General features: G+C 34.1%; 2 protein-coding genes across 2 annotated transcripts; both read right to left on the reverse strand.

The window, feature by feature from the left end:
* Window positions 1-749: 749 nt before the first annotated feature.
* LOC139696029 (uncharacterized) lies at window positions 750-5,476 on the reverse strand. The gene is made up of 4 exons (XM_071594642.1): window positions 5,340-5,476; window positions 5,005-5,220; window positions 977-1,266; window positions 750-867 (listed from the first exon to the last, which is right to left on the reverse strand). Exons 1-3 carry the CDS (start codon window positions 5,441-5,443, stop codon window positions 1,008-1,010), a joined length of 579 nt encoding a protein of 192 aa, XP_071450743.1. The 5' UTR covers window positions 5,444-5,476; the 3' UTR covers window positions 750-867; window positions 977-1,007.
* Window positions 5,477-11,166: 5,690 nt separating this feature from the next.
* On the reverse strand, window positions 11,167-15,393 carry LOC139696003 (serine/threonine-protein phosphatase 6 regulatory ankyrin repeat subunit A-like). The gene is made up of 5 exons (XM_071594614.1): window positions 15,183-15,393; window positions 14,901-15,092; window positions 13,730-13,912; window positions 11,778-12,492; window positions 11,167-11,527 (listed from the first exon to the last, which is right to left on the reverse strand). The coding sequence occupies exons 1-5, from the start codon at window positions 15,391-15,393 to the stop codon at window positions 11,167-11,169; spliced, it is 1,662 nt and encodes a 553-aa protein (XP_071450715.1).
* Window positions 15,394-16,100: the final 707 nt, after the last annotated feature.

Here is a 16,100-nt window from a genome sequence, read left to right on the forward strand (position 1 = left end):
AAACATAGGTCATGCAGCTTTCCAGACACAGAAAGGCTAAGCTTAACATTAAAATTTGAAGGCAAAACCTGGAGCACGTGAAACTTCTACATGGAGCGTAGTTATGTACAATGTGGAAACATGGTCATTGAAGCAGGATGATTGGCGTAGATTGGAGGCTTTTGAAATGTGGGTTTGGAGAAGGTTAAGTGAACAGAAAGAAAAACAAATGAGGTGCTAGGAATGGTGTGGGAGGATAGTGGATCACTGGAAGAAAAAATGGATGCATATTGATCAGCAGGATTTTGAAGACTGTGATAGAGGGGAGAATGTTAGGAAAACAAGGAAGAAGCAAAAATAGAATAGGGATGTTGGTGGGAATGAAAGAAGTAAGTATACAGAGATGAAGAGGGGCCTGTTGTAGAGTAGGATTTTGGGATGTTTTGTTTGGAGAAACAAAATATTTATTTTGTAGTTGTGCCCATCCATAACCTACCTTAACCGGTGTATTACCTATATTAATAATTAGACCTGTGAGCTACTATCCCCCTACAACCATGTAGTAGAGCTTGGGGTACATAACATAGATGAAATTTATCAAGAAACTAAATCACTACAAGTAAACAAAAAAGCTTTTCAGAATACTCTTACAATATATGAAATTTTATTGGATAGAAATATACAAAAGTGTCAACACTGTGACAATCACAAATATATACAGATACATATGGCATCATATGTTTTCTCAACCAAATACGAAGACACTTCACACATTCAGACTCAAGGCTCAGCACAAAAGGCACAATTACTTCTGTTTTCATACCATCACACACACGAAGGGTAGAGAGAATGGATACATTTCCACACTGGGAACAGATGTGGTATGCCCTATAGAAAATTTATAAGAATTTATAGTATATATCACATTAAGTTAAGAATGAAAAATGACAATTACCCAATTTACAAGGGATAATTTAAATGTAAAAGAAGAGCATACCTGAAGAATTCAAGTTTGTTGCTCAGAAATTTCAAATTTTACTATCTCTAGCCTGCAACAAATAGTGAAAATTCTTCATTTCAATAGATGCATCTTCATTTACTTTCTTGATCTCATCATCCAACTCATCTTCACTTTTTAGCTGTGAGCAAATATTGTTCAATTCACTTTTAAGGGTCTCAATCTCCTTCATTTTTCTGTCAACTACACTCTGTAAGTGTGCCTTCCTCTTGAGTTTCTCAGCCATATCATGGGAAATTAGGGTTTTTTCCACATTTCCATCAGGTCTCCTAAATATAATTACAGATTTAAGATATTTAGTAAGTAAAATATTAGTTCATCAAAATATAAGGAAATAATTACAGCTGTATCAGAAGTACCATGTGAGTGATAAATTGAAAATGAGTTCTCATGCAATTCTGCCAATAACCTCATTCACAAAATTTGTTTATTTTTCAATTTATCGCTAAAAATGAATTTTTAGTTAAATATTCCCATCAAATGTACATTACTAAATTTTGCTTTCAAAATATCAAAGTTTTCATGCATGCATATATTTCAAAAATTAAAATAATAAGGATTAAGTTTCCCAAATCTTTCAAAAACCATTAACACTTATTTAAATTATTCTGGTTTCAAAGATTTTTCATGTGTAGCATTCCATGTGGGCCTCATCATGAGAATTCTAAATAAATGTGTTTGTAGAGTATTTTTAAGTCTTTTAAAACTTCCTTTCCTTTATGTTTATTTGAAACTAATATGGGGATGTAGTTTCAGTTATTAATCCTTCTCCGCCTTACACTTACTAAGCAGTGCATGGATTATAGTAACCAGAAAAGAGGTAGTTGGAGTTCAGAAAGTCACAAAACTTTCTCGTCTATGGCTTCAGATTTCAAGGAAATTGTGTGGCTACTTTCACTGAGTTGATCACACTCAACGAGCATAAGCCAACACTTTTTTTATAATATTGTCGACAAATTCATGATTATAAGTATGGAACTGATATATCCTAGGTTCTCTCGAGGCAACATCCCAGCCATATGGATCCTTGACAATTAAAATATTTCATTAGAGACAAGAAAAATTAATTAATGCCATATCATAGAAGAGATCTCTATTGGATCCACCAATGATGCTTGCCTTTTGGGTAAAACATTTTCCTGCAGACAGGAAGTTTCTAGGCTCAACCCCTAAGAAATGGATTTTAAAAACAAATGCAAAATTCAAACTGTGCAATTTTCTGAATAGCAGAACTTAGAGGAAAAATTGATGAGGCCCACAGAAAGGAACTATGCTCCCAACCCTGATGTGTGAACCTTAGGAATTAGTCAAGGGTGGGTTCTACCATCCTCTTTGAGCACCAGCCTTCGCATTGATTATTGTGGTTATGAACCCCCAAGGTGGTCTGATTTAAAAATTTGTATGTGAACAGGATATAGCTTGGTTGAAATTCCATGGCACTTTGATATACGTGAAGGCAGGGAGTGAGGGGAAAGAGCTTTTGGTGGAAGAAGCTTGAAGTAGAAGGCAAACTTTCTCCTATACTCAGGAAGAGGACAGTGATGTACTTAAACTAAGGTCATCATGGTGATTACCAGTCACTTTTACCCACACGCCCTTTTCACTACAGTTCAGAACACAATCACCCACGCTGAAAATGAGTTTCTGCACCCATGTCAGGAACTTTCAACCAATCTGCACTAATCCATGTCATAAACATCTGAAGATGAATGCAATTTAAGGGGGGTTACTGGCCCTATCAACAATCCTTGGTTCGATACTACAAGTATTCCTCTACAATCAGAGGAACCAAACGTGGCAATCTGGCTCATTGTGTTGTAATTCAACTACTTTGCAACTTTTGTGATTTCCATTGTTTTATGAAACCATGTACAATTAATTGGGTTTTTTACAGACTATATAAACTATGTCCACTCTAAGAGATCAGAATTCTTACAAAATATCACTAATATTTTCAGAAACTAAATTTTTCTGAAGTAAAAGATGCAGAAAATGCTTGGGAAAATAAAACATCGTCCTTTTTTCTAAGAGATAAACCACAAATTAGCAGAGATGAGAATAGCATGAATGTAAAAACATTTAGAGTAAGAAGTATGAATCTATAAAAAAAATGCTGGCTGCAGATGAAGAAGGCAAATATAAGTTCTGCCAAAAAACAGATCAATATGCACTAATGAATTCAGTTGTTGCTTTGGATTTGGTACACAATTGCTCATTATGGCTCAAGCACATGCAAACAGAATTGTTTTCAATTTTTTCTCTAGTGTCATGCATGAAATTTCTACCCATAGAAGACAGAATATATTATCACACCAAACTGCTGAAGTACCGTAGCACCAGGAAGGGCAACCAGTTCCTTAAATGTTATTACTTGTCACATTTGTTTAATTATCAAGGAGTAATTGCTGAATTCTTTCTAAATATTTGGTCAGTTATATCAGTCACATATCAGATGCCAACGTCAGACCTTCTTCACACCATACTCAAAACCACTCGTATATATTCAGCTTAGCAGGAACATATCTGTTTTCCCCTGATTCTGTCTTCAGTCATTTGTTCGTGCTTAAAATGTTTAGCAGAATTATTGCTCCTCCACATTTTCATGATCGGACGAATTTCTCACCACACCTTAGTCACTGATCCTATGCACATTTCTCAGATTCTTGAAAATACCTAGGCATGTAAAATAGCTATCCATCAAGAGATATCTTTCTATCATGAGGTTTGGCTCAAGGAGAATCATAACTATAGAGTCAGATATGAAGTTGGAGTGAGATGGTGGATGTTCCTGCTAGGGTGAGAGAAGCCATTTAGCATAAACATTAAACACTGCCAACCTACTCCTGACTAACCCTGACTGTTTGGAATCCATATGAGCTTTGCTGAAGTCAATTTACTTTCTCGAGCTAATGCGCATTTTGCAAATGCACCGTCAACATTAATTTGTGAAAATTCATTCATTCATGCAAAGCAATTTATACTACATGAAGCATCACCTAGGACCTGGCCTATGCTGGAAAATTTACAGCATGGTACTCAAAATAGAATTGTGCACTGTCTCTCTTGGATGAATAAAATATTATTATCGTATTATTCTGATGGCTGGCTGTCGGAAGGGATTGGCAATTCAGACATGGTGGCTTCTCATGAATTGAGGTAGGAATGAGTGAGCCAAGGCACTATAGCCTCTCCTCAGTCTAATAATAGCACATGACAAGGTTTATGGAGTATTTTCTTCATTATATATACAAGATCATGGCATAGAAGAATTAACTAGGCTCATCTGTGTCTTTCATGGGAATACTTTTGTAGCAGTGTCTGCCGATTCACTCTTGGGAACACCAAGTGGCAAGGATCCCAAAGAAATACTATTTTAACACCCTTTCTGATCGAGAAGGTTATGAATGATTGGCATTTCTTCAACTAGTAGATGTTACTTAAAGTAGTTAAAAAGTACCTCAAGTGCTCTATAAGGATCCAAACAAACTAAGAATTGAAACAATTGGATGGCATCCTGTGCAGCTGTTAAAAAGTAATTTCAAGAAAACACTAACGTAAATATCTTAAACTGCTTGCTCACAATAGTAGGAAGCTTTCTTCTCCCGAGAAAAATGATATGATCCCCCATATTAGCAAAAAATATGCTATTTCAAATCACACTCATACTCTAGAATTCATTTGTCTATCAACCACGTTCGCCATACAATTGATTCAATTTGATACGCCTCGAGTATCCTAGACCACTAATACACAAACAACCTTTCATTTCAATAATTGTGGCAGACATGTTTACTTCGAAAATTACCTTCTCCCTAAAATTACCTTATTTTGATATCAATAATAGCATCATGCTATGAACATGTAGCATGAAAATATTAAAGGAATACTAATACAGTCCAATAATTTTCAAGTTGACAAAGCAGAAAACCAATTTACCTTTCCTGTCAATATTTTAAACTGCAATGAAACGTGCGGTTAATGGAAATAAATATTACTGCCTCACTCACCACTGAATGGTATCTTTATTAGAGGAATACTGAGAACGCAGGTCATCCATGGACGCCAATTTCTCATCCAGTTTTACAGTTTTGTTGATGTCGTCAAGCTGAATTATTGTATTCTTTCTCACTACATCCTTAAAAATCTTAAAAACTTTAGGACCTCCTTTCCAAGACTTTTTGTTTTTTGAGAGGCAGGCATAAATTTCACTAAACTGCGAGTCGCTGAAAACAATGTACCATAGATAAAACAAAACATCTCCGTTACTTATTTATCACATGCATAACACGCAAAGGAAGAATATTAGAAATTTAAATATTTATCTATATTGCGGAATCCTTACCTAATTTTATTTATTAATACATCTAGTTGATTACTGATGAAACACGGATAAATCAGACGCATTCTCTGAGACTTTGCTTCTTCTACTCCGTTGTCGCCTGACATTTTCGGTTTTCACCAACTAACCGCCAATTTCAAAACAAATCGTACATTGCCTACACGACTGTCAACCTCGATTAATCGAACTCGTCCGTCTATCGATGAATCCTTTGTGACATTCTTCAACACGTTAGAAATTGTTTATTTATTGAGTAATATGTATATTGATGACATGGTTGCACCCTTTATCAAATGAATAATATTTATAATTATCGAAATCTCAAATAAATTAAATTGAATGTAAGAATCCGATCTGGACCTAAGCCACCGCAAGTGGTTGGAAAACTTTTCGCACATGATTGCCCTGACCATAATATCAGAAATGTTGAATGTTTTTTGATGAACCTTTGGAGAAACAAGTAAAATTGCAGTGTAAGCAAGATAAATTTATGAAATATTGACGCAATAGTAGACGTAGGGGTCGTCGATCTACTCATGATGGTGGGTAGTGAAGAGAATTGATTTCACCCCACAGCATGTAATTTGCAGTGTGATATAAAAACACGCATGATAAGGGTTGCAACTAGTCTATTAACCTTTTTAAAATACTAATAAACCACAGCGATACCGACCGTTTCCATGTAAACTGTAATCCGAAAAAAATATTGATGGCAGTGAGAAACCTGCTGACAATACTACTGTTATTAATGAATTAAAGTTGCCGGTCTTAAATTTAAATAATGCACTTAAAATAATTAAAAGACAGCTAACCGAATATTGCGCCTAAAAATCCATTCCCGAAACTGAGCAATTTCCTCAATCTCTGTGACATGAGTAGTTTTGACTCTGTGACTGTAGTTTTGTCCACATATGTAAGACGTTATGCATCTTTCACCATTACAAGTACCATATCCACCCTTTCATCACTCACGCATCCACATCAAGCAACCATACGGTGAAATAACGTGCCAATTGTTTTAAATCTTGTTTTATTCCGAAAACCCCTTAGCTTATGTTCACTCATGTGAGCATAAGCAAAGTGGATTTCATTCAATATATGTTCATACATATTTGCATACAATTTCTTTATAGTATTCAATAACTACACTTTCACTTGATCTCCACATAAAACTCTTCTAAACTTCCTCTAATACATACCCTGTAATATGTCATCACTAGTGGTTAGATGGTAGAAGAGACTATGGTCTCAATCTCGCCCCAAAATAAAGATGACTACTTATCTCGAAATCAACAAATGCACAGTACACTTTCTATTGCTCATCCATGGGTATTGCATGTACCTCATGAAGTGAAAACATCTGATTTGTATATTCATCACCAAAGTTTTCCCCAGATTTTGTTCATACATGTGCGTGTATATATATAAATCTGGATAATAGCTGGCTCACGCCTAAGGATAGTTATCTTCCTCCCTCGTCCAAACAACACTTTCCCAGGGTGAGCTTTTTCCTAAATATGCACATGGGAAATGTTTTTCACATAAGCACTCACTCAAAATTACTGTGGACTTTATGGTATCCAAATTATCCTGAGAATTAGAAAAACAGCAGAAATCATTGAGACAGTAGTAGAATGCACTGATACTGACTACAGACAATTCTAAAACCATAAATATTGCATAAGAATGAACATTTACCAGTTGTGGGCATTCAACTGAATCAGTGTTTACACTATATGAGATTATCCTCGAATCTTAATTACAGTACTTACTATCTGTTTACCTGAAAAACGCTAAGAAATTTGGCCATGAATTTTGTTTATTATTTTTCTTCTTTCCTCTTGACAAAATATTCCCATTTCCAAAAGGTCATCCTCAGTTATGGAGAGAACAATATCAATATCTGCAACCTGCAACATAAAAAATTTCAAAGTTTGCTAAATATGTAAGAATTAAATTGTTGCCCAGAGCAATAATAATTTTATTGGCACAACAAGACTTTGCACATGCAAAAGAGAATTCAAGAAAGGGAAAAAAAAATTTCGGACAAAATGAGATACTTATAGGCTTCATTATTTTAAGTCCCTCCTGACTTATGCTAGAATATTTATAAAAGGATCAAAAAATATTTCCAAGACAAAGGCATTCACGTGGTTTAAAAAAAGGATAAAATGAATGAGGTATGTCATAAGCTACATACCTAGGATAAAATCATCAAGACAGTTATCATGCTCTGATGACAATGGAAATAACCTATTACAGGTAAAATATTGATTTCATTTAAAATAATTTATCTTCATTTTTTAGGGAGTAAATGCATAAACAACCCATAGCTATTTCCAATAAATGAATATACTGAACGCTCCATTTAATGCAATAGTTATGTAACAGGAGAGTTCTCATATCTGAAAAAGTTAAGGAGTAATTTCCAACGTAATACATATTGAGAATATCCCATGATTTGCAGTTTTAATGCAAACATTGAGTTATTATATGTTGAATTTCATTTTTAAACAAATCCATGGTCAATGGAACTTGGTTCACTGATTTCATTTTTTTAATGCAAAATTAAATGAGAGAGTAAGCCAGTTAATCATAATAAAAGACTTGCTGGTTGCTTTGTTTGGAACTTGGTTCTTTACTAGTCAGAAACTATGACTGTTATCAGGGCTGGACAATATTTTGAAACCTGTGACATCTATCTGTGGAGGTAGATGGAAAGGGCTAAATGAACTGATAGAGTGGGGAATGACCAAGTATTAGAAGGAATGGGGGAAGAAAGATCTTTTGATATTAGCAAAGGGGAAGTCTAGTTGGATGGGATGAATCCTGAGGCATTACTGCTTAATGAGTAGAATTATCTAAGGAAAACCTGACGGGAAAAACCAAGAGAGAGAATTGGAGCAAATTGAGTCATCCAATGGATATTAAATAATATTAAGTATATGATATTCATCATAAGTTTGAAGTTTAAACAATATACCCTTTTTTGTACTAAAACAACCTTTAGAGACACCAATATTTTGTGCATATCAGCTAATGAGCTTGAAACAAATAGATTCAGAAACTTATGCATCCTCCTATTTTCTTTCAAGGGCCACATTGGACAAGTAAAGAGTAGTCTATATATATCTAAAACTTCTGGAATATTCAAGTAAGTTTTAAAATAATTTTTCAGAATATTTCTAGGTTTATTAAATTATTCTTAAACCATTTGGAAACATCCCGGAGCCAAATACAAAATTCTGAAACCAGTATATTCATGAAAATTCTTTAAATTTTGAGAATCTAGAAGAATATTTATAAATTTTCCACACTCCAGAAAAATATTAAAATATTCTAGAAAAAATATTAAAATATTCTGCCCATTCATATGTTACAGAATGCCACAAGTTCAAATCCCTTTGCAAAAACCCTGGATTCACCCCTGCAATACAGTAACCCAAATTTTAAGTTCCCTTTCCTAACATGTTTTTGGCGGATAGTAATTATGATGCATATTTCTCTTACCTCATTATTCCTGAAAAGGGATGCATATTTACTCAAGTCATGTTTCTTGATGTATTCTTCAAAATTTCCTTCAAAGTATGGAGCATTTTCTTTTATTGTCGGTGGGATAAAAATATTAGCATGAATTTCAGAACCATTTCCATTATTAGGATTACAAGGAATGTCTCCTGATGTCAGCAAAGGGATATCACTGGCACATTGAAATGATGATGCAGGTGGAAGTGAGGTTGTATTTTTGTGAAACATAGTCCCTATATTTTGACCAAATTGTAAATGCTCTTGGAGAAACTGTTTATTTTTTTCACGTTCAATCTCCTCAATGATGCTAAATTCACTGCACTTAATGTAAGAAGGGGGCATGACTGAAGAAAGTTTGTCTGAAGTAAGTGATTCAAATGGACTATCATGTGGCATCTTTGTTAAGTTATAATTGAAACATTTATCATTGATACACTTTTGAGACGTAAGAAAAGCATTTTTCCATTGCTGATGGTTTTTCACATTTGACTCAACCTCAGAATTAAAGCAACTCACTGGTGTAGAGAAGAGTCTTCTGGCCTTTATTTGCTTTGATTTCCTTAATCTGAAATAAAAGTTTCATATTAATCGAGTGACGATACTGAAAATATGAATTTTCAAAAACAAAATTCCTCGTGGGCAACAAAAATTACTGCATTATTCTTTGAGTCACTGTCTGGGCGGCTGTCCATGGGAGTTCAGATTGTGGAGATTGACTGACCTTGACATAATTTACAGTAATCACTAGTACACGACTTAAGATTTTTTGTTTAATAATGTTATTCTTTCATTACCTATTTTATCTTTGACAAATTATTTAAAAGTTATCTATTTAGTTGAAAAGGCAATCTTTGGTTTTTGAATTTGAGAAATAAATAATATGTGTATAAAAATTAAAAAAGGTGAATTTATGGATTTAGAATCATTGGTAATAGCAAAGCACCCACACAATATCAATCAACCCTTCAAATTGTCTTCACACAACACTTTTCATATAAGATTACTTTGATGCACCTCTCAAATCTTGTGCACCTACTTACTTCCAAGTTTTGAGAGAACTTCCTCTTTTTTTGTCTGAAATTATTCTTTCTTCATTTCCTCATACATTTTGCCTGCCTTGATACTCTCTAGAAATTCTCCACCTACCCTACTTAACCAGTGTTCTCCCTTCTATCATAACCCTATCAACATAACCACCATCTTTCAATATTTCCTCCATACACTTCCTTTGTTTTTTCCAGATTCCACTGATATACATCCATATATTGCAACTGTATCACAAAGTGTAAATTTAGATTGTAATGACAATTAATTTACAGAAAATACAATCCTCTTTTTTATTGTTTATGTACATTCTATAAGTAACACATACTGCTAATAGATGCTATGAGTAAAATGCATAGCTTTCGTGGCATAGCTAAAAAAAGGGAACCTTCATGTGGCATCTCCAAGTTCAGATATAATAAAGATTTCTTCTTGTGTTCAACTGACAGTTTGCCCAGTTATAATGCAATAAACTACCAGATGCAACTTTCCAAAATTATAATAGAGACAAAAGTGCAGAACCTTTGTAAAACCTTGGTAAAAAAGGTACCTGATTAAGTATAGAGTTAAGGTTTCCACAACCAGACCACACAGGATAATCATTAAATGGTGTCACTTCAACAATTACAGATTTAGAACTCAACATCCTGTTTTCTGGTAAATCAGAGATCATTGAAAACATAAGTTGAAACGTTTTATTAAGTCAGGTGCACCATTGCTTAAAGCATATAAATTATTTTTATGCCACCATGACCAGGCATATGTAAAGTATAAAAATACCTTATTTGGCATGCAGTTTGTGCAAAAGATATTGAAAGGCTATGTGCGCATGATGGTGGTGTGTAGGATACATAATTGTGGCAAAATAAAAACGCATTACATCACAAATTTATATATGCATTATTATTATGTATTGTATGATGCAGTCTCTGGACAAATAAAAATTATTATTATTATTTGGAAGTCTAACTTTTAAGATAAGTTTCGGATAGACACAGACTGAACTACACTTTGCTTCACCTAACAAGAAAACCTGACACCTCACACAACAATAAATTGCAATCCTACATAAATTCTACCTCCAATCATTCCATCCAACATGCCTATCCTTTCCCTACCTCGCTCGCCCAACATCCTCCCTATATTTCACAGTATTCAGCCTAATAAGAGGAAGGAACCCTTAGCTGAAAACATTAATTACCATGAAAATGTTGATTGGTTTTAAGATGCATTACAAGAAGTTGAAATCTAAAGTCACTTACTTTTGCAATGGAGAAACCATCCACTCCTTTGACTTTTTTGAATCCCAAAGGTGCCCACTACCCCAGGAGTAGCTGTCATTCTGAAGCCTTGGTGGAACTAATGAATGCAATTTACTTAAAATTCTTTGAGGTGAAATCCAGCAATCTGGCTTTAATGGTGGATCAAGTAATAAGGGTGGCTTAGCACTTTGAGATTCATCCCATGAAATTGGCAGTGCATAAGACGCAATAAGTCTTAAAAGCTCTGTTTCTGCCCCTGATAGAGAAGCTAGCTCAAAAGCTGTGAGACTGTCTACATGTGATTCCACCAGAGGATCAGCTCCAGCAGAGAGAAGGAGTTGCACCACTTCTATATTCCTGGAATCAAAAAAGAAAAACCATTTATAAACGTATCTCAAATCACCAAATCATTCTCGCCAGATCACAAATGGAATATGTACTTTAAAATATCCATAGATGTACCTGTGTTGTTTCAGTATGTTATATAGAGCCATAATATTATTGGTTGATAAATTATCTCTACTATGCGTGTATTAGCTTTCATAATAACTGAAAATAACTGATGTATTAGATATGTTAGGGTAAATGTTCAGAAATATTAACTTGCGAGGTGATAGCTGCCACCATGAGTGGAGTCCTTCCCTTCCTCTGGCGATTCGGATCAGCCCCAGCAGCAATTAGCAAGCGAGTTGCTTCAACGTGGCCATTGAAACAGGCAAGAATAAGTGGGCTGGTGACCATTTTATTTTCTTCACTGCTGTTCCTCTCAAACCTCACCAGTCCACTATCACTGCTTGGCAAAATTGATTTCACTCCTCTTTTTAGGCTGTTCACCACTTCCTTCGAATTATCACTTCTGATTGGTGATTTCACAGGTAAACTATATTCACTTCCAGGAGTAATTTTGGCTAAGGAATTTATTTCAGCATTTACTGATGCATATTTACGATTCCTCATTCCAAGCTGTCTAATTTCACTGCAATCATATTGAAAGCTAGAAGTGTAAGGACCATAACAAAAACCAAACATATCACCCCTACCTACTCTATTATTTCTACCAGCAAATGCTGGAAATGTGTTATGGCAGAATGCATTATTTTGTTTTAGTTTTACACTGTGCTTTTCATCCTCAAAGGATACAAAAACATCATCATCACCAATATTTTTCACATTTTCTTCATTCAGGATTGACATCCAATGTTGGGAGGTGGACAAAGAGGGATTGCGGGATAGTAGACTCTTTAAGCTAAATACATCACCACTCGTTGCAGCTTGTACCACAGCCTCCTTATTTTTGCAGGATGCATATACTGGCAGAGACTCTGAAATTTGACAACACTTAGCATGAAGATATAAGTCATGCTTGGTAAATTAATTGTAGGCATATTAACTTTGTGTAATGTAGATGTAGCACAAAGAAAAATAATTAGTAATTTTCTGCACTTAAGTTTGATAAACGTCAACCAGTTTTAATGCTCCTTTGCCATTATCAAGAGGTCAACTCAAATAAAGGTTTGGTGAATGTATATATACATGAACATTCACTGCTGCATTTGCAGACCTTTTGGTAATGATATGGAACCATGTACACTCCTTGAGGTATCATACCATTAAAGTATGGAAGTTTACAAAGTATTGTTATTTTTAAGTCCATTTTATACTAGTCATGATAGATTCACCGTAAATACAGAAAGATGACAACATGACCACCCAAAAGATACATTACTACAGTTGACTGAAGTGTCTCACTAGTATTTAATCATTTTTTAATAATCTTTAAAATCACTGGGAACATTAAAATGTTGAATATCATTGTAAAATAAAACAATTTAGCTTATGACATGGTAGTTCAGAGGGTAGAGCACCGGGTTACTAATGAAGGGTTTGTTCCGAGTTCAAATCCTGGGGACACCTCTTGGTACAACAGCTTCACACAAGCTGAGTGATTTTTTTTGTTATCAGATCTTCCTAGGAAACCACAGGTGGCACAGGGCTTCCCCTTCCCTGATCAGTGAATTTCAAATGTTATTGGGCTTAACACCAGGGTTAGCTCTATCACCAACCAAACCAACCTTCAGGTTGACAACTGCACTTTGTTATTGCCTGTACTGCACATTATTGTTCTATTTAACAATAATATATTACTATTTAATAATATATAATAAATTAATATAATAATAACACATAATACTATTTTTCTACAAGTTAATGTAACTATGGCAACTGTAGTTTGAATGCTTATATTGCCATTAGTAAGACAGTAGGTCCTGAGAAAACGTTTCTGCTTAAAACTTTCCTTGAAATCCTATGAATGTATAGCATTGTGAACATGCTATCTTTGCTAATTGTGGCAATATCTTTGCATAATTAGGAATTCCTAAGGGTAGGAGAGGTGAAGTAAGGGCATTCAGAGTTACATTGAATCGAAGGTAGATTGTCCTACATTAAGGTTTAATTTGATCCAAAAAGGGATATAGCATCATTTGGATGTTGCAATTAAAAGCAATTATCAATATTGAGTATGAAGGAAAAGGAGGTATCAGGTGTAAACAGACATACCAATGTTATATCCTAGTTTTTCGCTAAAAATTGACATTATTATTTTGTTGCCAGTAATCTTAGCCAATTGTAAGGCAGAATAACCAGCACAGTTTTGAGAAACAATATCTGCACCTCGATGAACCATGAATTTAACTATTTCCACATGGTTTTCAATAACAGCTAGCATTAATGGCATCACACCTGGAAAATTGGTAAAATGATAAGAATGAGTAGAGAAAGTGGCAGTACTTATTTAGACATTAAATGATATAAAATAAAGATAAAATTTTGACTATAATCACTCTTACTTAAGTTAACTTCGACAAGTAAAACTGTAGTGGTAAACATTTTGACATTTATTAATATCCCAATTTTTAATGCAACAATTTCAGAGTGTAAAAATCATTCGCCTTGCCTGGGATTCGAACCCAGATCCTTCAATATTCGGTCGAGTGTTTTAGCCACTTAAGCTACCGAGGCGTCCTCTTAAACTCTGAAAATTTTGTGATATTCATCACAGTCCTTGGTTAACAAGAACTGAAATTTCTTTACAGCAATATGACAGGGCCAACCTATTATTATTGGAGGTAACTTTACAGTCACCAATTGCTTCAGAACTTCATTATGGATACACTTGGCTATTATGTAATTTATTTTAAAAAGATGCCATGACAATCTATTTACCTACCAGTCATTAGCCTACTCATAAAAGAGAAAGCTCTGGGAAATTTTGGGAGTAATAACTCCAGAAATCAAGGTAAAAACAACAAAGTATTTTTAAGCATGCCATGATAAATGTCCACATCCATGTATGGATGAAATAATGAGCCAAAGTGGATTAAAATAAAATAAGGAAAGAATTTTATGCACTGCAGCAAGATATTTGCAAAGGAAAATTTAAAACTGGCAGGAATAGACGTGGTCACTCTCAAGCCAACTCATTTAACTACTTAATATACATTTTTCAGAAGTGCATGTGAGTTAAGAAAAGAAAGAATCACTATTAATCTCTATGACATTTGGAATACCTCCAAATAACATTATTTTGCCATTACAGCCAATCCTTTATGGACATTGACTAATGATATGCCGTTGTAAATACCTTTATTGTAAACCACCTCTCAGAATCAAATAAGGACTTTGATTGCCCACTTCAAAATAACCTTCTTCACTTCTATCAAAAATTTACCTGAATATTCCATTGATGAATTTGGATCAGCACCACTATCAATTAAAAATCTTACAACTGATAAATGACCAAACACCACAGCAGCTGCTAAGGGTTTGATTAATTTTTCTGGAGGTATTTTATGGTGAGAATATAAAGCACGAATGATTTCAACATTGCCAGATGTAGCAGCTAATGTGTAAATACAGCCACCTGAAAATGAATCAATGCTTTCAGGAATTCATATAACATCTACTTTGTCCTAAGATGACTGTATTATTAAATAACCTTTAATTAACATACCAAATGAATTTTGTAAACTGACATCAGCTCCTAATGTCAGTAAGTCTTTGACAATATCAAAATGGCCATAGTAAGCTGCATACATTATAGGCGTCCAGCCTACAGAATTAGCTTCATTAACTAATTCTGAATTCACACACAATCTTATCACCTTGAATTTAAGTCCATTTGCTGCAGCCACATGTAGAGGCATGTTATTTTCGAGGGCCATATTTGTAAAAATAATTCTTGATCAATATATTCAGCTGTAGAAAAGCAAGTTCTCATATTTTTATTTTACATGTTATTTATAACAATTTAAATAATATGAAATCACTTAAATGGTGCAATTTCCAAATCAAACATAACATGTACTTATGAACGATATGAAACAACTTTCTTAATAATGGTTTAAATTGAAAAATATGCTGAAATTTGCCCGACCTGTCTTATACTTCAAATGAATGGAGTGACTTAAAATATACATCATAAAAGATGGGATTATTAAAAAAATAAATGTTACTGCACCTCCTTGAACGGCAATATTTTCCTTATTAGACTAAAGCATCTGGCAATATCTTTATGAAAATTGCAATATGTTTATCACTCAAGTACCCTGTTAGAAAATTCCATATCGAGTTTTTTTTTCTTTCCTGTTTACTTTTGGGTTTGTATACCCACATATTTAAAAGATAAACACTTAATATGATACATACATCTTATTTTGTTAAAAAATTATCGTCACGGGAATTCTTTGGCTTGTATGTGGGTATAATCGCGCGATTACAGAACGTCTTCTTAAATGAACTAGATAACTCGATAGCTTAAAATGAGAAATGAAGTACCTACTTAAATGTCGCAATTTTCGAAGCACACAGAACATATAATTATATATGTTATGAAACTACTTTCTCAATAAATGCATAAAATTTGACCAAC

Source organism: Hetaerina americana, unplaced genomic scaffold (genome assembly GCF_022747635.1).
Source record: "Hetaerina americana unplaced genomic scaffold, ioHetAmer1.1.p SCAF_65, whole genome shotgun sequence".
Classification (NCBI taxonomy): Eukaryota; Metazoa; Arthropoda; class Insecta; order Odonata; family Calopterygidae; genus Hetaerina; species Hetaerina americana.